We start from the raw sequence: 25,605 nt of genomic DNA, 5'->3' as shown, positions 1-25,605 counted from the left end.
TGTAGTAAGGACGGCAGTAACTTCCCCTTTCAGCATGTCTGAGTTTCTGCAAATGCCATTCAGTCCTCAGAATGCAGCTCAGGTATTCCAGCGGTTTTGGACCACATACTTGCCGGCCTCGATTTTGTGTTTGTTTAGGTCGATCATATTCTGGTCGCAAGTGTGGGTAAAGAGGTGCACAAGTTCCACCTTATCTCATTGTTTCAGAGGTTGGACGAGTTTTGGATTGTGATCAATCCCAGTAAATGTGTTTTTGCTGCTGTTGATCTTATATTTTTGGGAAATGGAGTTACACCACATGGAATTTTGCCTGATGAATCAAAAGTGCGAAAGATTAGAAAATCCATGTCCGAAAGACCATTAACTTTGGGAGATGATGCTGTGTGTGTTATCCACGATCTGAAGACTGTGCTTATGAATGCCACAGTGCTAGAACATCAAAACCCCATCGCCTTGCTCTCTCTTACCAGAGATGCATCTGTGTACTTACCTGTGACAGGAGGAGGAGGGTGAGAGTGTCAGGATCACCCATGTGGCAGGGAGCCAATGAGAAGGTCAGAGGTGTTTAGCTGGGTGGTGTTTGGGGAGCAATGCTGTGTCTAGTGAATAATAAAAGAAAGTTCACTTTATGGTGGGCTGACAGAAACGAGGAATTGTCCTGGGTAAACTTGTACCTCTCACTTTGTTCGTTTTAGATTGGTCACAGTGTTTGAGCTACCGAAAGAAAATAGACACACACACACACCGTGAGCACTTCAGTTTGTACAAATGTTTATTACAAATTCAAAAGCTGATATCAAACTACAATATGCAAGCCCTTCCCAATTATACTTATCAATGCCTGGACTGGTCCCAACTGCCGAAGCGAGGCAACGACTGCACACTTGTAGTAGGTTGATGGGGTGCTGGTAGCAGCTTCTCCACCTCCCCCGAACGGGCCGTTGGCTGGACTCTAGAAGTTCTTCTTCTTTGATTTATTTTGCGTCAAGGCTAGGCCTCTGACAGTCTGTGACCAAAACATTGCGTCAAGGCTAGGCCTCTGACACTCTGTGACCAAAACAGGAAATGTTCTTGGTACACAGATATCCTTTTGTCAGATAACTGCATCTCTGGGCCCCATGGTGGAATTTAGTTTATGTCTGCTGATTTTTAAAAACAAGCAGGTTCTCAGCCTTGTAGAAGCAAAGGCTGCAAAAGTACAAAACATGGTTTATACAAAAAGCTGAATCAAAAAGCATGGTTTAAATCCTCCAATACAGGGGTGTAATCATTATTTGTTTGTAAACTGTGGTAAATCAGTGCTGTTACTCTCCCACATTCCAAAACATACAGGGTTAGCAGGTTAATTGGGTGTAATTGAGCAGCACTGGACCTTGCTGTATCAATCTTTGTATCATTGGATACTCCCACATTGCCACCATTTTACTTTGAGTCAGGTGACATATCTAAGAAGCACACCAAGGGCAATGCATTTTTATTTTGCTTATTCTGAATGGTGGTGCACATTGGAGTCAACAGGGAGACCAAAGGCCAAGTTACTGAGGAGGTCTCAAGTTAAGAAATATGGGTAATGCTTTCTCCATGAATTTAACTTTGTACTTGCTCCGATTGTTGTGACGTGTCTACAAATAGCAGGACCTTGATGATAAAGATCTTTTGTGAGATCTCAAAAATGTCTTGAGAATATAAGTAATCTATTTACTCTTCCCACCTCTGACAGTCATTGTGAGTTACTGTTGAAAATACAATTGTAATATGAAACGCCATTTCACTGACCAAATTAAAATGACTGCTATTGACCATGAGGATGGAGGATGCTCAATTTAGCTGAGGAACACGAAGTAGAAAACTCTATAGTGAAGCTGAGCAAGGTTTTGAAGAGCATTTGAAGTGTCTCTCCATGCCACTAAGTAGTATTTATCCCTGTGGCTTGAAGGTTTAGCTGACATGATTTATACAGCCTTGAAAATCAGCTGCCCTGGAATTAAGGTAAATTGAACAGGATGAACAGACTCTTCATTTTTCATTTTCTGATGACCTTTATTAAGAAATAGGAGGGAGCAGGAAAAGATTTTATAGCCTCTCAGGCCAGCTCTGAAATTCAAAGGGCCAAGAAACTGATCAAGAAGTGATCGAGAAGTGATCGGATATAAATATAGACAGCAAGAGATTTTCTAGGTAGGTAAAAAGGAAAAAGATTGTGAAAGCCAAATTTGGGTCCCTAACAGATGGAAATGTGTGAATTTATAATGGCCAATAAAAGAATAAGGATGAAGAATTACTTTGTACTCATAGAAGACACTCAAAAATACATTAAAGATTTCAGGGTCCAGTGAGAATGAGAAACTGAAAGCAAGAGTATTAGATAAAAAATAGTATCAGAGAAGCCCATGAATCTAAATGCTCATAAATTCCAAGTTCAAATTTATTGTCAGAGTTCATCCATCATATACAACCCTGAGATCCTTTTTCCCATGGGCCAGCATAAATTTCTACTTACCGGTAATGCAAAAAAAAACTGTGCTCAAGGTAAGAAAAGATCATTTACATTCAAGAGTTCGGAGAAAGTGGATTTCAAGATAGTGGAAGCTCTGGTTATCATCCCTCATGGTTTGATATATTTTAGAATTAGAATTAGAAGGAAGTAAATCCAACCACAATATTTAGAATGGAGGGGAGATCACACTGACTGATAGACTAATGTTCAGGTAAAGAAAAGGCTGCAATCAGTAATAAAAAATCTAACGACAAAACCAGTTGAAAAGAATTACGAGGATGAGCAAAGTCAGCACAGATTTATAGAGGGGAAAACATGCTGATGAATCTGTTGGAACTCTTTGAGGTTATGATGAGAAGAGTAAATAAGAATAAGTGGATATCATGAATTTGGATTTCTGGAAGGCTTTATATAAAGTTTTCCACAGGATGTTAGTTAGCAAGTGTAGAGCACACTGAATTGTGGTGATGAACAGACATGGATAGCAATTGGTTATAGAGTAGGAAGCAAAGCTTAGGGATAAATTGATCCTTATAATGTTGCCAGGCTGTAACTAAAGGGATGTCACAGAGGTTGGTCCTTGGCCACCAGCTATTCACAATCTACACCAATAATTTGTTGAAGGAATAAAATATCATAGTTCCATATGTGCTGCCTTTTAAACAAGCTGATTACAGAAGAATTATAAAGAGCCTTCAAAGATATATGGAAAGCTAGGTCAGGGTGAGAATGTGGCAGATGGAATATAATATGAAAAAAATGTAAAGTTATTCACTTTGATGCACATAACCAAAAAGTTGTTAAAGTGTGAGAGATAAGCACAGTATTGATGACCAATAAGGACTAGATTTTTTGCATGCAAATCACTGAGGGCCGGCTTGCAGGAGAAGTAAGCGATTAAGAAGGCAAATGGCATTATTACAAGCAGTTTGGTAACAGGTGGACAACAGTTGTTTTGCAATTCCATTGGGTGAAGCCTGGTGTACGCTTTTGATCTCAATACCTTGTCAGAATGGAGAGCAAAGATTTTCTAGACTGTTTCCAAGGATGGCAGATTTTCCCCTTGAGGAGAGGTTGAATGGACTAGGAGTGAATTCACTAGAATTGAGAAGAATAAGAGGAATTCTCATCAAAACTTTCAAAATTCTTGAAGGGCTAGATGCAAAGAAGATCTTTTCTTGCACAGAGGAGTCTAGGGGCAAAGGTTATAATTAAGAATCAGCAGATTACGACTCAAATGAGGAGATATTTCTTCAAGCAGAGGTGGTGAACCAATCCCCAAAGGGGGATGGTCAGTCGATGCTTCCATTCAAAACAGAGATCGATAGATTTCTGGACCTAAAGAAAATGTGTGACATGGGGATTATACAAGAAAATGAAGCTGAGGAAGATCAGCCATGATCTTGAAGGATGGCAGTGCAGGCTTAAAGGGCTGAAATGTCAATCCCCGCTCCTATTTCTTACATTATGGAAATTGTGATGTCACTATGGTTTATACGATATACCACAATGATATAAACCAAATAACTGACACAGATAGAGAAATCCTAAAGATGTAGAACTTCAAGTAAATTGATTTTTATCTTTATTAGTCACCTATCTGTTTATTTTATCCATTTCTTCCCCTTTGGAAGACGTGGCTGCCTGGCATTTCGTGCTCTGCATATCCCAGTTCCAACTTTTGTCTGCCCATGTTCTTCTGACTAGGTTTTCACTCCCTAACTGTTCACATTCACTCCAAAAGTATAATGTTCAACATTACATACAACTCTGATATTAGACTTTCACTTAGCGTCAATTTATCGTATTTTAGTTCAAACAGATCCAAATTGATAATTGGGAGAAATGAAGTATAAACAACTCAAGAGGTATAATCAATCTTCTGCTTTGAGAATAAAACAAAAAAAAAAGTTTCTACTTTTAGTAGAACAAGTGGAGGAATGAAGGGAAAGCATCTGGTTTGTTTGAATTTTATGTTGTTGGGCATAAACATTTTTGTCGATAAAGGGAGCATGTCTTGGAGCTTTCATATGAGATCACAGCATGTCCCTTGTGTAGGTTTCTAAACAAACTTTTTAATTGGAGGCTCCTTCAGGCAGCAGTGATTCCATGACAGGCGGCAATGAGACTGCAGCTGCTGTCATGAATAACGGATTGCCCAGCAGCTTGAGGACCTGGCCAGGCACAGCTGTAAGCAGTGATAAGGAAAGAGATTGGAGGATATCTTCGAAAGCCAGTGGGAAGATAAAGTATCACAGCAAGCAGAAATGAAAGGCTTTTAACTTTGAGGCATCCTGCTAACATATTTTATTTTAAAGCAGTGATTAAACTGAATGAGAGATTTACAGCTTTTCTCTTTATTCAAATAAAGGTTCAACGTTAGGTGAATGTCACTTTAGCTTCACCCCCATTTACAGAGTTCAGATTTTGTGCGCAATATTTCTGGAGGGAATTTTCCATTAAAAACAGCCAGGAGGCAAAAAGATGGGGATAAGATTTCATTTCCCCACCAGCCTCCCTACCAGTGCCCTCATTGAGATGACATTGTGCGAACACTTGGGCCCCTCAATTTCAATTACAAAGTCTATGGAAAATCAAGAAAAGGCCTTTTGTCAAAATGACGCTGCAGTATTAACAAGCAGTAAAATATTTAATTGGGTGAAGGTAGTTTTAAATCAAGACCCGAATATTGTCAACATCAGCTAATTTGGTGCTCCCATCATTTTAATCCTCATTGTGGATATTGCTGGCTAACGCGTATAGAACATACAGTGTCTGTTGCTCTCCCAATCCTGCTTTAAAAGTCCTGCAGACTTCACATTATGAAACATTTTAGACAGTCTCTAAAATTTTTAAGCTTGGTGGTGGGGGGAGGGGGGGGGCTTCATCATTCATGAAGGTGAAGACTCGTCAGCTTTTCTTCTGTTCTGGGAAATCAGCCTGCTTCTTCAACACCTGAAGAAGTTCCTGAACTGGAACAACCTATTGGTGCCCAGGCCCTGTGCTTAGACATAGAATGGCATGCATGAAAACAGGCCTTTCAGCCTAACTTGTCTATCTCAATAAAATTACCCCTCAGGTCCCTTTAAAATCATCCTGCCACTCATATTAAACCTATGCCCTCCTTTTAGACTCTCCCACTCTGGGAAAAGACTGTGACTGTTGACTTTATCTATGCCCGTAATAATTGCATGCCTTTATTAGGTCACTTCTCAGCTTCCTATGCTCAACCTCCTCATGAATCTTCTTTACACGATTTCCAGATTAATGATGTCCTGCTGATTGCAAAGCAATGAGGACTACACAGAACGTTCCAAATTTGGCCTTACTAATGTCTTGTACAGTGGTAACACAACATCCCAACTCCTATACTGAATGCCTGACCAATGAAGGCAAGCATGGCAAGTGCCTTCTATCTACCTGTGCCTTTCACTTTCAAGGAATTATTTAATTGTGCCCCTGATTATTTCTCTTTAACAATATTCCCCAGGGCCCTGCCATTTACTGTATAAGTCCTATCCTGGTTTAACTTCCTAAAATTGAGCACTTCACCCTTATCCAAACAAAACTCCATCTGTCATTCTTCAGACCACTGACTCAGATTGATCAAGATCCCATTGTAATCTTTGATAACCTTCCTCATTGCTACTAATTGTGGTGTCATCTGTAAACTTACTAACCATGCCACCTAGATTTTCCTCCATATCATTCATTTGAATGGTGAACAAAAGTGGATACAACTCTGATCCCTGTAGGTCACCCCTTGCCACGGGCTTCTAGTCTGTAAAACATCCCTACAGCAACCCCCTTTCTTCTACTGCCAAGCCAATTTTGCATCCAGTTTGTTAACCTAGATCCCAAGAGATCTAACCTTTCAGACCAACTTCCCAAGTAGTACCTTCTTAAAGGCTTTTCTGAAGTCCATGTAGATAATGTCTATCACCCTACCCTCATTAACCCTTTTGGTCTCCTCTTCAAAAAAAACTACAAATTCATGAGGCATTATTTCCCATGCATAATGCCATGTGGACTCTCCCCAATCACTCTGACTTTCCTCATGCAGACAGATCCTGCCCCTCAGAATCCCATAACTGAAGAATTCCTCTGTAAAGACCTGTTGGTATTAGATATTCCCTTCTCCTGGAATTTCAATGGCACCCTTCCAAATGATCCTGAAAATTCAAACTACTCTAAGGAGTTTGTACGTTCTTCCCGAGTCTGCAAAGATTTTCTCTGGTGGCTCCGGATTCCTCCCACCGTTCAAAATGTACCAGTGTTGTAGGTTAATGGGGTGTAAATTGGGTGGCATGGACATGTGGGTCGAAATGGCCAGTTACTGTGCTCTATATTTAAATTTAAATATAACAAGTTTAGTGGATAAAATGAGGAAAGACCTGGATGGAAGGAGCCCCTTGCCTCCAGCAGAGGAGTTAGTGTCTGGCCACACAAAATTAAGTTAATCAATAGGGAAGCTGCCAAAACAATTATTTAATTCAATAATCACTGGGGTCATGGAACTCAGCAACTGAAGGGTTGTGGAGGGAGAAACAGTCCTGAAGTTCTTTGGGCCAAAAACTGAGAAGTAGGATTAATCTAGTATTAACATTTTTGGTGTGGATACATTGGGCAAAATGGCCTGCTTCTTCAGGATCGCAATGATGCCACAACACTAAAACACAATGGGAAAGGCAGGGTTAATATCTTGTGCAATTTAGAGCACGTGCAATATTTTTACCTGAGCATGAAGTTAAAGTGGCAGCCATCTGGCATGGGGATTAGGCACCATGGTGCAACTTCGAACACCTGCTGGGTGGATAGTACGATAATTATGCCCATTAATTCAGATGCAATAATGATAAAGGTCAGAGTTATTGTTTTGTACTATATCCTTTGTGCTTTATAGTCAGTCGCTGTTTGCTCACAATCATTTGAAGTATATTTGAATGTTCTGATGTGTTGAGGTTGGTGTGCAGGCTGCTGGTGTGCAGGCTGCTGTCTGGAAACTCTCCAGGGAAAGCTGCTTCGCCTGCATCAGACCTGTGATGCTGTGGAAGGGATACTTCCTGGATGAACGCCAATATTGTGCTCAGTGCCCCTCCTTTGGCTTGCCATTAAACAAGGCCTGGATGAATGTTGCCAATGGGTGAGTTCACCAACTGTGAAACCTGGCAGTGGGTCAATAAATATATAAATGATCCAAGAAAACATGTAGGAACTGGCTTGAAATCAAGCAAGCAAACAGCCTACTGATGAAGACCTCAAATATATACACATGAAACACTTGATTTAAAACTAACAAAAGCACATAGATATCCTTATCTTCTTCCTCTCCTTGCTGTAAGTATTTTTGAATTGGTATCATTGATGTGCTAACAATATCTCCAAAGACCAGAAGTTATCTGACTGACAGGCTTTTATTACCATAAGCAGAAGCACATCTCATGTTGCTGACCCGAGACCCGAGCTTGTCCTGGGGTGGGGGGTGGTGGGGGGGAGGGGTTATGGCGTTGTTGCCTTTATTAGGGAATCAATCAAGGGGGAGGAGCCACAGGTACAATCAGCAAGGGGCGGGTCAACCATACACATACAAACAGTTTTATCAGTGGTTCCACCATAATCATTACCAGAAGAAAATAGAAAAATACAAAATAAGGATGACTGCTGCTCCACTAAGAGGAAAATGATTAGCTTACTTATTGCATTCAAAAACATCTATGTACAAACTTTGCAGTCTTTCCAAAACACCTAGAGTTTACTGTGATACATGTGTTGCGGTACATGGTAAGTCAATTTATTAAATTTCTCACAATAAAACTTAAAGCTCCCCTAACAAGGTGAGTAGCAATCTGATTCTACCTAAATTCTGGGTTATTGCTCTTTCTACTTCTTAAGGTAATTTGCCATTTTATTGGAGTTGTGTCAGTTTTCTGAGAACTGGACCTTATTTAGGGTCTGTACAATTGTTTTGTCGCTAATGATATTTGACAAGACTCCAGCATTCTTTATGATTGATATTTAATCTTCTTGAGTTGTCCTAGATAGAGATAACTTGCATCTACTCCAGTTTTTGTGGGTTGTGAAATGGAAAATGAGGCCAATGTGGGAACTTCCGGCCTGTTCCATGGATGGACACACTTGTGTGCACCGTGACACACTTTTGTTCAGCTCTTTAGAGACATAACAGAGTAACAGGCCCTTCTGGCCCAGGAGACCACACTGCCCAAATATATCCATGTGACCACTTAACCGCCTAACTCCGCACAGCTCTGGAATGTGGAAGGAAGCCAAAGCACCCGGAGGAAACCCACGCAGATGCAAGAAGAATGTACAAAGTCCTTACAGAGAGCACCAGATTCAAATCTAGGTTTCTAGTGCTGTAATTTAGTTGTGTGAACCACTACCCGAAGCGTGTTGCACAGGGCTTCTATGAGATCTCACGCCAAGTTCAAGTTCAAATTTATTGTCAGAGGGCATACATGACATCACAACCAACCCTAAGATTCTTTATTCTGCGGGCCAACAGGAATTTCTACTTATTGGTACTGTAAATTGTACTCAAGACAAAGATCTGTATACAAAAGAGAGAAATGTACATAAAGAAAGAAATGTAAACATACTGACTGCAAATACAGAAACAATAAATATCTAGTAATAAATAATGTGTCAGGTAAGAGTCCTCAAATGAATCTCTGACTGAGTCCATTGTTTAGGAGGGGTAGCAACTGTTTCTAAACCTGATGACATGAGTCTTGTGGCACCAATACCTCATTCCTAATAGTAGCAGTGAGAACAGTGCTTGTCCAGAGCATGAGTGGTGTAGATCCTTGATGATTGCTGTTCTCCAATGGCACCATTCCATACAGATTTTCTCAATGGTGGGGAAAGTTTTGCCTGTGATGTACTGGGCTGTGCCCACTACCATTTGCAGGGCTTTCCACTTAGAGGTTTTGTCTTCCCCCCCGCCCCCCCCCCCCCCCCACTCCCCCACCGGGCCATGCTGCAGCCAGTCAGCACACTGTAGGTTTGCCAAGATTACTGATATCATACAGCAAACACCCAATGAAGTAAAGGAGCTGACATGCTTTCTTTATGATGACATTGACATAATGGGTCCAGGAAAGGTCATACAAGATAGAGACTACCAGTAATTTAAATTTGCTCACCCTGTCCATCTCTGATCCCCCAATGATCACTGGATTATACACCTCTGGTTTCCCCTTCCTAAGTCTACCATCAGCTCCTTGGTTTGCTGGATTCAGGGTTTTCAATAATGTTTTGATAATGATAAGGTTTTTGCAGATCTTCTCCACATTTAGAAGTCATGGGCCAAAGATTCCAGGGAGATAGTGGGGATGTTGGATTTCTCCAAGCAGCTTCATGAATATCCCAAATCCTTTTCTTTGTCGTCAGGCAGAGCTCAAGATAATATGTCTAGTGTTGGGTATATGAACAATGTGGCCTGCACAATTACTGATGTTGACGGCTGGAAGGAGACACAGATGTTAGTATACTTATCCTTCCATTGAATTAGGAGAATTGATCCAGTGCTCAGCAAGACTTTGGATAAATATTTAAAACAACCAATTCAGAAATCTGAGATACAAGCAAAAATTTTTAAGAAAACCCCTCGTCTCTGTAATTATTGATAGATCTGCTCTATAGTTTTTCATTCTTCTACTTAACACATTACATTAGATTATACCACAAATTCAAAATGATGGTCCCTCAGCAAACCTTGACCAGAATTCACAGCAATATACCAATGGAACCAGCTGACCTTGCTCAAGGTTTCAAACTGGGAGAAATAACTTGAATTATTCGTTCCTCTATCTTCCCTAATGTCCCTTTTGAAGCTTTCAACTTTCCATTATTTTAGAAAACCAGTTTAAAACGTTATAGTGATTAATCATTGATATACCTGGTTACTCGTAACATCAGAAACAACTATTATTATTTGTTTGAAAACCCACCATTTTTGACAGGCTTGTATCAGGTTTGGAACTTGGAATCAATTCCTTCTGCCCCAGTGTCTTGCATGCCTCTAGTTTTAATTAGCTTTAATTGACAATCTCTGTTAATGAAACAACATGTGGGAGTGTTAGGATGTTCCATTTGAGAATAATATCTAAAAATGTGTCTGATCGATCAAAATTTTCTTGTAAGATAGCGTACATGTTTAAACCCCAATAGAGATTCTTTAATATCCATTCCAATTCCACAAAACCAGCTCCCTCGGGACACATAAAACCAGTGCCAGCAGGTTTCTGTCAATGCAACATACTGCAGAACAGTGCGGTGCTGCATGTTACTGCCTTGTCCCAGTGGCAATGCAGCTGTCATTATGTGCAATGAAACAAAAACCTTCACAGCTACAGCATCCATCACCCCAATCTGTTCAAGAATACAACCTCTTGATTTGGAAATAAAGCTCAATTTTTTAAAGATGTTGCTTTGTATCAGCAAATGATTTACTCGATTACTCATTCTTCAGCAAGGAATTAAATTCAAATGACCTACAGCCATGAAAAAGACAAAATTACCAAAGGATCCTTGGCTGGAAGAGTTGGGGATAGTGATGAAATATGAGTATGAAGGCTTATTGTCATACGCATAAGTACGGCTGTACTGTGACAGAATATAGATATGTTTTTGGGAGATAAATTGGGAAAGTTTTGTTAGTGTAGGTCACATACAAACACTTTAAAACAGATCTTATTTAAAATACTGGAGCTCTGCCTCATGCTAGACATGTTGGGGCCAACAGCTTTTGCAGAAGCTTTGGAGAGTGCCAAAGAGACTTCACTACTGGATTGTTTTTTTACAAAAAAGGCAACAGATAAAAGAGCTTGTCAAACCCACATTCTGACTGAAGGAAACTTGCTGTTCTAAGAGGGTCATGTGGTTTTGTAAGCAGAGAGAGTCAAACAGGATTTCTCTCAGAGAGAGAGAGAGAGAGAGAGAGAGAGAGTGTGTGTGTGTGTGTGTGTGTGTGTGTGTGTGTGTGTGAGAGAGAGAGAGAGAGAGAGAGAGATCACTTCTACAGTATTGCAGTCAGCCACAGCAGCTGGGACTGGAACAAGACAAGCTGGCACGCTTGTGGAAAACCCCATTTGGAAGATGGGTTTTGAGTACTTAGTTCAACCTGGTTAAAGCCCTTATGGTTCCTGCAAGAGGAGAGGACTGGCTGTCTAATGTTTCACTTGGAATAAGGGAAACATAAAGCCACTCTGTGGTGATCTGAAAGAAAGAGATTATCTTCTAGAGAGCCCTGAGGGGGCAAGTTTCATCAGCAAGATGCTGAAGTGGCTGATATTAAAAAGGAATCAGTTGGGGAGGTCCTGGAACAACAAATCTCTCTTTGAAAACTGACAAGAACCTTCCTGAGCAGTAACCATTTACCTTTTAGACACTAAAGCCTGGTGAACTTTATAAATGTTAAACTCTGTGCACAGTATAAGAATTACCTTCAACCAGTGAACTTGGAGGAATGAAAAGTGAGATTGGACTGTGAATCAAATAATTTTTTTGAACTTACACATTATATACACGTGAGCTTAGAATTAGAAGGGGGTTAAGTTAGGTTAGTTAATAGTGATAAGTTAAAGTGTGATTTTGTTTTCATGTTTAAAAATAATTAAAAGCAACTTTTGTTTAAGTAACCATTTGTCTTGGTGAATATCTATGGCTGCTGGGTTTTGGGGTCCTCTGGGCTCGTAACAGCACCAAGAGTCTTACTCAAGTTATTGCTCCACTAGGGGAGAAACTGGAAAACTGTACACTTTTTAAATGGTGAAAGAGTTAAAATAGTGCAGTACAGAATGTGGATAGACTGCTTGGAAAATGTGGATTCCTGGGTGGAAGGAGTTGATGTGAGAAAAAGATAAGTACCATATATACTCGTGTAATTGCCAAGTTTTTGGGACCAATTTTTTTAGTCAAATTTGGGGGGAAGTTCGACTTTGACACAGGTCAAACTTTTGACCACAGTAAGTTCCTGCATCATTCAAGGCATCAGAGCTCGGATGGCCAAAACCAAGTGGTGAGTCCACGTTGGAGCACCAGGACCTCGGATGGGTGGGTGGCCAGGGTGAGGGTCTAAGGTCAGAGTGTCATAAGCTCCAGTGGGTGAGCAGCTGGGGCAAGGATCTTGAATTGGGGCATCAGGAGCTCTGGTGGACAGGCGGCCGAGGTGAGGATCTGTGTTCAGGGTGCCGGGAGCTCCGGTGAGCTGGTGGCTGGGGCGAGGATCTATAGTCATTGCATCAGGAACTTGAATGGGCAGTGGTCAGGGCATTGGAAGCTCAGATGGGTGGGTGGTTGAGGCATTGGGAGTTCAGATAAGCAGGTGGTTGGACCCTTGAGAGCTCCAGTAGGAGGGCGGCTGAGTTGACGATTCGGGGTCAGGGCATCGGGAACTTGGATGGGCAGGTGGTCAGGGCATCGGGAGCTCGGGTGGGTGGGTGGGTGGTCGGATCCTTGGGAGCTCCGGTGGGCAGGTGGTCAAAGTGAGGATCCATGGTTGGGGCATCAGGAGCTTGAATGGGTGGGCAGTTGGGGCCAAAAATAGGGTGGAGGTTGACTTTTACATGGTATTGACGATTACATGTGTATATACAGTGGGTTCGGGCTTTACTCATTGGTGTTTAGAAGAAGATAATTTTGATGAAATAGGTAAAATTCTGAGGAGACCTTAATGGGAAAATCTGAGGATTTTCCCTCATTGAGGACTCTAGAATTTGGGGAAATTTCATATTAACAGTCACCCTTTTGAGACAGAAATGAGGAGGAATGTTTTGCCTGTGAGGTTCATGAATTTTTAGGCACTTTCAGGTGGCCAATTGCCCTGCATGTAAAGCCGCATGTTTAGACAATATGCAGCTGTTTTGAGGCCACCTGAATGTGCGGAGGCGCTCTTGAGGCGAGCCACGTAACCCTCCTCCGAGAGGGATAATCAGCTCAGCTCAGTGGCTCCCCCAGCCACCTGAATGCAGCTGGCTGAAAGTGGATGTTAAAGGGTCAGGCTGCTGATCACAGCTGACACTGGGCAGGAACCGAAGTGTGCTCAGAGCCGTATCCTATGCAGCTGTGTCCTTCAGGTGGCCAGCGTTGCGCTTTAAATGCTGCCACCTGAATGGCAATTTGAAGGGCCGCTTCTGCTTCTTCAGGCACATTCTTTGCGTAGAATGCACCTGAAAAAGCCTATTGGAATAGTCTTCCCCAGAGAGCTTTGGAGGCTGAGTCATTGATCATACTTAAAGCTAAATGTATTGTACTACATCAAATGACTAAATTAATGCTCTAGAAATAACAGGAAATTTTTATGGGAATGCGCATGCATGTGTGACATCAGTACACGGTTATGGTAGGGAGACTTTCAGTTTGGCGCTGTCTTCAAATGAATAAAAACATGCTCACAGCTTCTCTCGAGCATTCCTTCATTTTCTAATCTGTTTCGCTCCATCTCAATTCTTTTTTTTTATTGGCTTCCAATTCCAATTGTAATTTTACCTGGACTCCCTGAATTTATCCCAGGTCCTTCTCAAAAACTGTTTGATACTTCTGAAGCACCTGCTTCAGCTTTGATTTCTTTACGCCCAAAGTTTGTACATTCTTTACCGCAACAATGTCCTTCCAACCCATTTGGATGTGCAACAATCAATCCCTTCCAAACAAGGTGGGGCCTTTTGTAGCTACAATGTAAAGGGGTAATCCTTTCTTGGGGCCTATGATCAAGCTCAGTGGTTTATTGTCCATCACTAAAGTAAACTTCCTACCATATAGGAATTGATGAAATCGCTTAAGACCAGTCCAGTTGTGCATAGTTCCATTCATAGGCTGTCAAGGAGAGGGAAGGATATGCAACCAGTTGTCCTCCCTTTTCCATGACTTGTGACAAAACCACACTCCACTACAAAATACACACCAGCAGAACTGATGTTTGGATGCAACTTGAGAACCCGACTTACTGCTGTGTCAACATTCGACATCCCCAAGTAAGCCAACAAGAGTTCTGGAGATCGGAGAAAGAGTATTAGTAAGGGATTACTGGGAGAATAAAGAAACATGGATAATAGGCATGCTCCTAAAGAAACTAGGTCCATGTTCATATTCGGTACTAGTGGGGGACAAGATATGGAAACAACACATCGGCCAGTTAAGAGCAATTGAGGACTCCATCTCCATTCCGATTGCGGATGATCCCCCGGACGTTCCGGTTTGGGCACAGCCTGATGATGATGCCCCTGAGATAGTCCTCATACCCATGGCACAGGAGCAAGATGCCAGTCAAATACTGGACGCACAGCTAGTAGAGCCAGCCAACGAGGAGAAATTATCTGCTCCAAAAGAGTTGAAAAGTTGTACACCTGGTGATCTTCATCCCCGAGAAGATCCAAAAGAGAAAGATAGCCTCCAGTTCATCTAAAAGTCTATGTGCAGTGACTTAAAGACTATATTCAGTACATCTCAAATGTACTGCAGGTGGTGACTTAAGCCTTTAAGACTTTGTATGTTTCCACTAGTGCGGGATCTATAGTTACCATGATTAGAGGAAGTTATAATTAAATTCTCGGTAGTTTTAACATTCTCTGTCGTGTTAACGTCATTAAATTCTATGTAGTGAACGCCATTAATTTTAACTTTATTCACTAGTGAGTACAAAACATTTGTTTGAGGGAAAAGAGTATTATGTGAATGCGCAGGCGTGCATGACATCAGGTACGCGAAGTGTTGTGGGAACACACTTGCACGGGTGAAGTCGGGTACGTGGAGTGCTGTGGGATCGCGCATGCATGGGTGACATCAGGTACGCAGTGCATTGTGGGAGAGTTTCAGTTGATGCCATGGTCAAATTAATAAAACCCACTAGTAAAGCCTCTCTCTCTCTCTCTCCCTCTCTCTCGATATTATCTTCAAAGGGAAAATGCACAACAGAAATTATATAGATATATGTTACCACTGTACAGAAAGACAGAGAATAATAACTAAGAATATATATGAAAGCATATTCATTAACAAATTCAAAAGAAATAAGGAATTTTGAGAGCTCTGATCACTCTAAACAAGTGACCATTCCCTAAAGAGCTTCACTTTTGCTGGATACAATTTAAGTAGGTTCTATGAGAAACCAATCACTTATCTTTGACTGGTTATCAATCTTTTTTTAATTATTGAAAAATCACCCTATGATTCATAATGTAAGATAATGCCAGTTGGGGGTGGTTGCATAGGGGTGAATAGGATTCTCATGCTTAAACTTGCCACTATTTTAATAGACCTGTTGCCCTTCTTTGTTGACCTCAGTGTCATTGTTAGCTTCAAGGTGAGGATCACATGATTTTTACACCATGCCTCATCACACCCAAAGGTTTTGGCACCAGAATGAACCTGATCTGCAAACAGGAGCAAACAGGCCTACGGGTAAATTAATAGTTGGTGTTAGATGCCATGGTTGGAAGAGTCTGGAAATTATACTGCTGAAGTGAAGGAGACCAGTACCACTGTGGAGAGGTAGGGATACATGCAAAGCAGCAATTTGACATCAGAATCCCTATCTCCTCTTATAGGACACTCATGGTGGTTTAGGAAGAGTAATCGTGTATTCCATGTTTTGACATTGAAGCCACAGGAGAGCGTATTCCCCCTATGTAGTGGGGCTCCAACATAAAGTCTTAGCATAAAGGATTAGGGCTTTGCAATGCTCCAATCTCAGTGGTATCGATGAGAGGATGGAGTGGATAATACCATTTGTTCGCAAGAACCATGATCATTTACATAGTTGGTCTGATCACAGAAAGAAACAGAATAAGAATTAAGTTGACTGAAATGACATTCACATTCCTGAGGAATTCTGGAGTGTTTACAATAACAGTTAAAATCTGCATGTATGAGCATTGCTTGAGCCAATACACATACTGTATATGCTGTATGTCTTTTCCAATGAAGCTTTAATATTTTGAAACTCGGGAAGTTCCGTGATGTAGAAATACATACATGTTTTACTCCTTTTTCTGCATGCAACGGTCACCCTCATTTAATAGATGGCTGAGCATTTTTAAAGATAAAGGGGAGTTAATAAATCATACACCAGTCTCTCACAGACTAATATAATTTAGCTTTCCCTGAGAGCATTGGTGCATGAAATTACAAAAAAAATCGTATGATGCAGCTAAGCATTCACATCTTTCCCAGGGATCTACTCACAACATCTCATTGGCAAGCAGAATTTAAACCTCAGATGTTTTCTCTTCTACGTCATCTCCCCCTCCTAAATTGTTTGAGCTTTTAGTAAAATCAATCAATGAAAACCTAAGTGAACTTAAAATGCACAATATTTTATTTAATCTTTTGAATTTAAATTTAAAGAACCTTGAGCCTTTTCATTTTAAATGGCATTTTCTCAGACTTCATTAATCACTTTGGTGAAGGTAAACATGGGAGACATAGAGTATGTTAAGATTCAAGATTCAATTTATTGTCATTGCAATAAAACAGTGTCATATTACATGAATTTGCTTTTAGGAACATAGGAACATAGGAAGTAGGAACAGGAGTAGGCCAAAAATGGCCCATCGAGCCTGCTCCGCCATTCAATACGATCATGGCTGATCTAATTTATGACCTAACTCCACCTACCTGCCTTCTCCTCATATCCCCTAATTCCCCTATCATGTAAAAATTTATCTAACCGAATTTTAAATATGTTTAATGAGGCAGCCTCAACCACTTCCCTAGTTAGAGAATTCCAAACATTCACTACTCTCTGGGAAAAACTATTTTTCCTCATCTCTGTCCTAAATCTACTCCCCCGAATCTTGAGACTGTGACCTCTCGTTTTAGTTTCCCCGGCCAGCTCAAAAAACCTTCCTACATCTATCCTATCCATACCCTTCATAATCCTATATGTTTCTATAAGATCTCCTCTCATTCTTCTGAACTCGAGCGAATACAATCCTAAATGATTTAATCTTTCATCATAAGTCAACCCCTTCATCCCAGGGATCAACCTAGTAAACCTCCTCTGGAGATACATCCTTCCTCAAATATGGAGACCAGAACTGGACACAGTACTCCAGGTGCGGTCTCACCAGTACCTTATACAGTTACAACATTACCTCCCTACTCCTGAATTCAATTCCTCTAGCGATGAAGGCCAACATTCCATTTGCCTTCTTAATAACCTGCTGCACCTGCAACCTAACTTTTTGCGATTCATGCACAAGCACTCCCAAGTCCCTCTGCACAACAGCATGCTGTAGTTTGTCACCCTTTAAATAATATTCAGCTCTTTGTAAGGCAGACAGATTCGCCATCAGCAGAAATTGCCTGAAGCGCCTCTTACAGTCAGAGAAAGAGAAGCAAAGGTGAGATCCCCCCAAGTCACTAAGTACCGATATGTTGCTCTACACAAAAACATACCTATCTATATTAATATAGAATACAACACTGCACTGTAATGTGCCAAATGAGAAGTGAATCATGGAAACCTCTTGTCCTCCTTTCCTTAGTTTACCATTTATAATTCACAGGTAATGTAACTGGAGAGTTCAATATCAAGTGCTAATATTTTGGACAGACATAATAGTACTTGTTCAGTTTGGTTCAGAATATGTTGAATCACAATGTTATATTTTGGAAAGTATAATCCCCTTTGTTTTTTTTGTGTGGAATACAGCATTGATCACTGTGACAGAGTATATAGATATGTTTTTGTGAGATAAATTTGGGCAAGGTTTGTTAATATAGGTCACATACAAACACTTTAAAACAGATCTTATTTAAAATACCAGAGCTCTGTCCCATGCTAGACATATCGGGGCCTCAGAGCCTTTGCAAAAGCTATGGAGCATGCCCAAGTGACTTCACTAATGGATTGTTGATTACAAAAAGGCAACAGATGAAAGAGCTTGTCGGAGCTGCAGACAGTCCAGAGGGGAACTTGCTGTTCTAAGGGGGTCATGTGGTTTTCCAAGCAGAGAGAGTCAAAAATGCTTTCTCTGAGAGAGAGTGAGTGAGTGTAAGAGAGAGAGAGAGAGAGAGAGAGAGAGAGAGAGATCACTTTTACAGTGTTACAGCCAGCAACAGTAGCTGCGACTGGAACAGGACAAGCTGGCAAGCTTGTGGAAAACCCCATTTGGAAGTTGGGTTGTGAGTGCTTAGTTCAGCCTAGTCAAAGCCTTTGTGGTTCATACAAGAGGAGAGGACTGGCTATCTAATGTTTCACTTGAAATAAGGGAGACAAGAAGGAACTCTGTGGTGACCTGAAAGAAAGAGGTTATCATTTGGAGAACCCTGAGGGAGTTTCTTTGGCAAGACACTGAAGTGGCTGGGTGTCCAAATCTCTCTCTGAAAACTGACAAGAACCTTCCTGGGTGGTAACCATTTACCTTTCAAGCACCAAAGCCTGGTGAACTTTATAAATGTTAAATTCTGTACACAGAATAAGAATTACCTGCAACCAGTGAACTTGAAGGAATGAGAGGTGAGATTGGACTGTGAACCTAAGAACTTTTCTGAACTTACACACACATTACATACACGTGCGCTTAGAATTAGAAGGGGGTTAAGTAAGTCAATAGTGATAAGTTAAAATTTGATCCTGTTTTCATGTTTAAAGATAATTAAAAGCAACTTTTGTTTAAATAACCATTTGTCTTGGTGAAAATCTATTGCTGCTGGGTTTTGGGGCCCTCTGGGCTCATAACATCACATACACAATCTGAACCACCCTGAGTTTATATACTTTTATCACAAGCTTATCCATTTTTTGTGCTATCTACTTCCAAGGCTTCATTGGTATTTACATACAAGAATTCTCCCTAAATTCTCTATTATTGTTCCTGATATTGATGTCTTTACAAGTACCCATTTTTTTGGCCAGTGTTCTTGAGCCCATTAAAAGAGAGAAGGAGCTGGTGCAAACATAGACTTTTCTTCTGTTTGTGAACTGCTGGGTTTTAACAATACTCGGGTATTTTCATGGTCACCATTCTTAAAGTAGCCTTTTATTCAAGACACAATGTATATTTCCATTTGCCTTAATAGGATTTGAACTCTTTAATCTAAAGTTTTGACTCAGTCTTTTGGATTGCTATTTCTACTATATGAAGATTATACAGTGAAACCTCGTTAGAATGCGATTCATTAATCTGCAGAATCACTTTTAAACAAGATAAATTGTGGCAGGTTTTTTTTAGTCTATGTGGACCCCAAACTTCTAAGGGGTGGGCTGATGACAATCAGCCGGTGACCCAACTCTCCATGCCTGCCAGCCCCCCTCCCCGCTGCCCCTGCCCCCCGCTGCGGGACATCGGGGCAGAGGTGGTTGTTGCGGGACGTCGGGGCAGGGGCAGCCACGGCGGGATGTCAGGTCAGGGGCTGCCGCCACCCTAACGTCCCGTGGCAGCTGCCCCTTCCCTGATGTCCCATGCCGGCCGCCCCTGCTTCTGTTCCACGACTCAGCTGTAATGCAGTATGAAATCTTGGACCTCAACTACCACGTTCTAACGAGGTTTTACTGTATTTCAAAATTCAGTCCAAAGTAGGTGAGGGTCAGAGATAACAGGATGGGTAGAGGTTAGGATCACAGGGAGAGTGGGGGTTGGATTCCAGTTGATGGGTGAGGGTCAGAAGTAACAAGGCGGGTGGAGATTAGGATCACAATGAGAGTGTGGGGGATGAGAGGGTTGGTGTTCAGTATGGGTGAAGATCAGGGATCACAGGGTGAAGGGTGAGATATCCTCAGAGGTGTGTGGGTTTAGGGATCAGAGGGCTAGTCTGCACTGTAATGAGCCCAGAGGACCCCAAAGCCCAGCAACCTTTAATTATCTTTAAACATGAAAACAGGATCAAATTCTACTTATCACTATTAACTTAACTAAACTAACTTAACCCCCTTCTAATTCTAAATGCACGTGTATATAATGTGTATACAAGTTCAAAAAAAGTTCTTTGATTCACAGTCCAATCTCACTTCTCACTCCTCCAAGTTCACTGGTATCAGCCAATTCTTATACCGTGCACAGAATTGAACATTTATGAAGTTCACCAGGCTTTGATGCTTGAAAGGTAAGTAAATGGTTACCATTCAGGAAGGTTCTTCTCAGTTTTCAGAGAGAGATTTGTTGCTCAGTGGACACAAACTGATTCCTTCCGATCAGCCATGTCAGTGTCTTGCCGAAGAAACTTGCCCCATCGGAGTTTTCCAGATGATAACCTCTTTCTTTCAGGTCACCACATATTTCCTTTTCTGTTTCCCTTATTTTAAGTGAAACATTATTGCAGTCAGCCATCTCCTCTTGTATGGACCCCAAGGGCTTTGACCAGGCTGAACTAAGAATTCACAACCCGTCTTCAAAATGGGGTTTTCCACAAGCTTGCCAGCTTGTCCTGTTCCAGACCCAGCTGCTGCTGCTGCATTGTAAAAAACTGTAGAACTGAATTCTCTCTCTCTCTCTCTCTCTCTCTCTCTCTCTCTCACACACACACACACACACACACACACACACACCCACACACACCCACACACACCCACACACACACACCCACACACACCCACACACACCCACACACACACACACACACACACACACACACAGAGAAAACCACATTATCCTCTTAGAACGGCAAACTGTACTCAGACTGCGGCACCTTCTGAGTTCGTTTATCTGTTGCTTTCCAAAACAATAATCCATTACTCCCAGCATGTCCAATTAACACCTACTTGTGAAGTCCTATCGGCATTCTTCAAAGCTTTTGCAAAGGCACTCAGAGCCTGGACTGTCTGGCTTGAGCAGAGTTCTGGCATTTTAAATGAGATCTACACTAAAAAAAAACCTGCCACAATTTATCTCCTTTAAAACATTTATATACAATATAAAATATAACGTAATCTGTCACAGCACAGAGGATGTGGTGATAGGGCGGTTGACAGGATGGTAGGGGCCAAACAATGGGAAGGTGTGGGAGAGCACAGGGAGGATATAGGTTTGGGATAGCAGCGAGAGTGTGGTTGGAGGCCCCAGGGCGACAAGTGGATCAGAAATGAGCAGCGATTGTGGCTGTCCACAATGGTGCTGGGTTTGAAATGTTAAAACTACACTGTGCCTCTTCCTGACCTGAGCCAAACCCTCCTGTTCTTGGGTTAAGCTAACCCTGGACTCTGTCTCCAAGGCAATAAAACCAGTGCTCTTGAGCAACAATATTTTGACCTAATGGAATGAGATCCCCCAAAATTATTATGTGATTCTGGCATTAAGGCCAAATGATAAGTATTGTAAGATAAAACATTGCAGATGCTAGAAATCTGAAATTAAATGTAAATACTGTGCTTCTCAGCAAGTAAGGCAGCAAGACTAGAGAAAGATAAAGTAAATGTTTCATGTCAATTGAAGCTGATTGGAGGTTACTGTCTGCTTTTATTACATGGACGATATGTGGTGGTGTTGCTTGAACTAGGGGTAAAGGAAATTTGACTAATCTTGGTGTCACTGCAGAGGTGCATTGTAATTATTATTAATGTCATATCTTGCGGAATAATCAGACTGAGTACTTGCACAGACAGTGTTACCCTCATTCCTCCCGCCCTTCATATTTATAATGTTTTCTGGGAAAGAACAGAGGTCCAACAAAGGAAGATAAAAAAAAATAATTGTACATGGGAAGATGAATTGGCAGAAGGTACTTTGCATATCAATAGGAAACAACACCAGGAGATTTTAAGGAAGAACCCTGAATGAACAAAGCACTTAAAAATATATCATGGGCTGAGTTGACTGAGCCTCCTATCAGTTCATATGTAATTTAATACTGTGAAAATCACTGTGTTTTAATTTTGATCATTGGTGTTAAATGTACAAAGGCTGCCTCAGCAAGGCCTCAGTTTAAGTGATATGCACTGAATGAAGTCATTAGTCTTATAATGTTGGTATCACTGGTTCTGCAGCAAGAAGAATGCAGTTCTGCTACACTAACCCTGCTAATAGAACTGACACAAATAATATCTTGCACTGATATCCTGCATTATTTAGGTTGAAGATGATGCAATTCTCTACTTCTAAAAGTAATAAGATTGATTTTTGGGAAAAAATCTCAGAAAGTCCTTTGCTATTCATTGTAAACTGAACAATTTCTGTGGTCAATGTTTTAGCTTTCCACAAATGCATTAAAATGGATCTCTTCTCTATGCAGGTTTCTAATAAAACTGTTTCTAGTACAGTACAGGAAAAACAAAGAAGAAAATAAACTATATCACTATCACCAGTGTATATTTATTGTGGCATTCATAATGCATAGAATAAACAAACACAAACAAACATATGCCCAAATACACACTTTTAAACATAAAAATACTCTACATATAACCCATTAAAAACAATCCACACATGTACATGATTCAAAAAATACCCCTTACATTAACAGATACAACTGTGAGCACATCTAAAACATACTTTCAAGCCACTTAAAAATTGTGAAAATTTCAGAGGGAATACAATTTTTAAAGTAGTGTAGGAAAGCCCTTTTAGCTAGTTTATTCAGTGTGCTGAGTCCACTCCTGTTCATGCTACTGACCCATGACAGCATCACCAGATCCAGCTCCAACAGTGTCATTGAGTTTGCAGATGACACAACAGTAGTTGGTCTCATCAACAACTGCGATGACTCTCACTATAGAGAAGAGATAGAAAATCTTGTAAAATGGTGCGAGAGTAGCAACCTGAGCCTCACTGTGGACAAGACAAAGGAGCTGATTGTGGTCTTCAGGAGGACCAGGAATGACCCCCCTCCACTACACATCAACAACTCTGTAGTAGAGAGAGTGGAGAGTATCAAGTTCCTTGGATTTCACTTAACTAATGATCTATCATGGACACTCAGCATCTCCTCACTTGTCAGGAAGGCTGCACTTCCTGAGAAAACTGAAGCGAGCAAGGCTACTGGCCACTATTCTGTCTACCTTCTATAGGAGCACTATATAGAGCATCCTGGCTGGCTGCATCACAGTGTAGTATGGTTGCTGCAGAGAAATGAATTGGAGGTCAATCCACAGGGCAATAAGAGTGGCAGAGAGGATCACTGGAGTCTCCCTCCCAACACCCACCCCTCATTGACGTGAACTACCGCAATCGTTGTCCGAAAGGGCACGCAAAACCATTGAGGACCCCTTCTACCCTGCACACAGCATATTTCAGCTGCCCCCTTTGGGGAAGAGTTACAGGAGTATCAGAGCTAGGTTGAGGAACAGCTTCTTCCCACAAACAGTGAGAATGGTGAACACCCAAAGGAACTGCTCACACTAACCATCTGAGACTCTCATATGTACAAAACAATATTTATTTATTTATTCATTTATTTGTATAGATAAAATACTTGTCCTGCATATATATTATTTGTCTGTATGCATATGATGTATGATTGTGTGTCTGCATGTTTCATGAGGTTGCACTTGTAAAATCAGATGACAATAAACTTGACTTGACTTGTCGTTGATAGTCTGACCAAATATTGGGGAGTGGTGGATCTAATCTTGGGGTAGATAACAGGACAGGAGTTGAACTTGTAGTGATCTTTCATTGAAATAGAGATCTTCACTCTACATTTTGAAATAATTATGGGAAAAGGGTACACCAGGAATTAAGATTGGTGAAGGGTGATTTCAAGATCTTATAATAGGACCTGGTAAAAGTAGAGTAGGAGCAGTTACTTGCAGGTAGTTCTCCAACGGACAAATGGGGACCATTTAATTGTGTAATAGTGAGGGTTTAGAACCAATGAGTTCCTATAAGAGTGAATGGAAACAACAGCAAGTCCAAAGTCATGTTTACAAAAGAGACCAAGAGGGCAAAGAGGGTGACATGATTAGCATAACGGTTCGCGCAACACTATTACAGCACTAGCGACTTGGGTTCAAATCTGGCACTACCTATAAGGATTTTGTTGGTTATCCCCATGACATGTGTGGGTTTTCTCTGGGTGTGCTGGTTTCCTCCCACCCTCCAAAATCATACAGGGTTGGTACGTTAATTAGGTATAATTGGGCAGCACGGATTTCAATACAGAAATGAACTTCTACCATGTTTTAAATAAATTTAAATGTAAGGTTGCATGAAATTTGGTCTTTATATTTCATCTGCAGCCAAGGTTAAGGAAAATCCCAAAGCGTTTTATATTGAGGGGCAAATGGGTAACCAGGTAAAGAATAGGGGCCGATAAGGACCAAAGTGCCAGTCTAAAGTGGCACAGGAGGAATTAAGCAGGAATTCTTCTCATCAAGGACAAGGAGAGCTCGAGAAGATGGATGATGACATTCCAGAACATGCTTTAAAAAGGAGGAGGAATTAGTGTCTTAGCAGGCTTAAATATGGATGTCTCCAGGACATGGTGAGATGAATCCCTTCTTGCAATTAGAGGAAGGAGCCAAGGTCCTGAAAGAGACTTCTTCAATCTTTGGCCACAGGTGAGATGACAGATGACTGGAGCATAGCAAAAATCGGACAGCAGGGGTAAGTTTGGTTTCCATAGTCTTGTAAGTTAAATATCAATGAAGGGGAAGTTGCTAGAAAAAGAATTATGAGGGTCAGGATTGATCTAAACTTGGAAAGGTAGGAATTAACTAAAAACAGCCAATCTGACTCAATTAGGGGGAAATTTTGTTTGGCCATTTCAAAGAGGTAACAAAGTGTCTGGATGAGGACAGCTGATGCAGTGTACATGAACTTCATTAATGTGTTTGGCAGAGTTCCACATGGGAAACTGTTCCAAATCAAAATCATATAACCATATAACCATATAACCACTTTCAGTACAGAACAGGCCAGTTCGACCCTACTAGTCCATGCCGTAACAAATCCCCACCCTCCTAGTCCCACTGACCAGCACCCGGTCCATACCCCTCCAGTCCTCTCTTATCCATGTAACTATCCAGTCTATCCTTAAATGTAACCAATGATCCCGCCTCAACCACGTCTGCCAGAAGCTCATTCCACATCCCCACCACCCTTTGCGTAAAGAAATTTCCCTTCACGTTCCCCTTATAATTTTACCCCTTCAATCTTAAACCATGCCCTCTAGTTTGAATCTCCCCCACTCTTAATTGAAAAAGCCTATCCACG

The 25,605-nt window shown here is 41.2% G+C and overlaps 1 protein-coding gene and 1 long non-coding RNA gene across 4 annotated transcripts in view; one reads left to right on the top strand and one right to left on the bottom strand.

Moving 5' to 3' along the window:
• The window catches only part of sv2ca (synaptic vesicle glycoprotein 2Ca), a 226,386-nt gene that overhangs the window by 160,797 nt on the left and 39,984 nt on the right, over positions 1-25,605 (bottom strand). The window contains exons 1-2 of one of the 3 annotated variants that reach the window (XM_069937726.1): positions 7,919-7,966; positions 7,233-7,300 (exon numbers count right to left, since the gene is read on the bottom strand). The exons of 1 other annotated variant lie outside the window; for it this stretch is intronic. In XM_069937726.1, the coding sequence (XP_069793827.1) occupies positions 7,233-7,260 (28 nt within the window). In that variant the 5' untranslated portion in view covers positions 7,261-7,300; positions 7,919-7,966. Of the gene's footprint in view, positions 1-7,232; positions 7,304-7,918; positions 7,967-25,605 lie in introns of those variants that run through there. One more of the 3 variants, XM_069937715.1, reaches the window with a different exon arrangement.
• LOC138763496 (uncharacterized) overlaps positions 8,097-25,605 on the top strand; it is a 31,153-nt gene continuing 13,644 nt past the window's right edge. Inside the window, exon 1 of the long non-coding RNA XR_011357615.1 lies at positions 8,097-8,278. This is a non-coding gene — a long non-coding RNA (uncharacterized lncRNA). The remainder of the gene's footprint in view (positions 8,279-25,605) is intronic.

This window comes from Narcine bancroftii, chromosome 1 (genome assembly GCF_036971445.1).
Source record: "Narcine bancroftii isolate sNarBan1 chromosome 1, sNarBan1.hap1, whole genome shotgun sequence".
Taxonomy (NCBI): domain Eukaryota; kingdom Metazoa; phylum Chordata; class Chondrichthyes; order Torpediniformes; family Narcinidae; genus Narcine; species Narcine bancroftii.
This window is presented reverse-complemented; position numbering and strand designations above follow the sequence as displayed.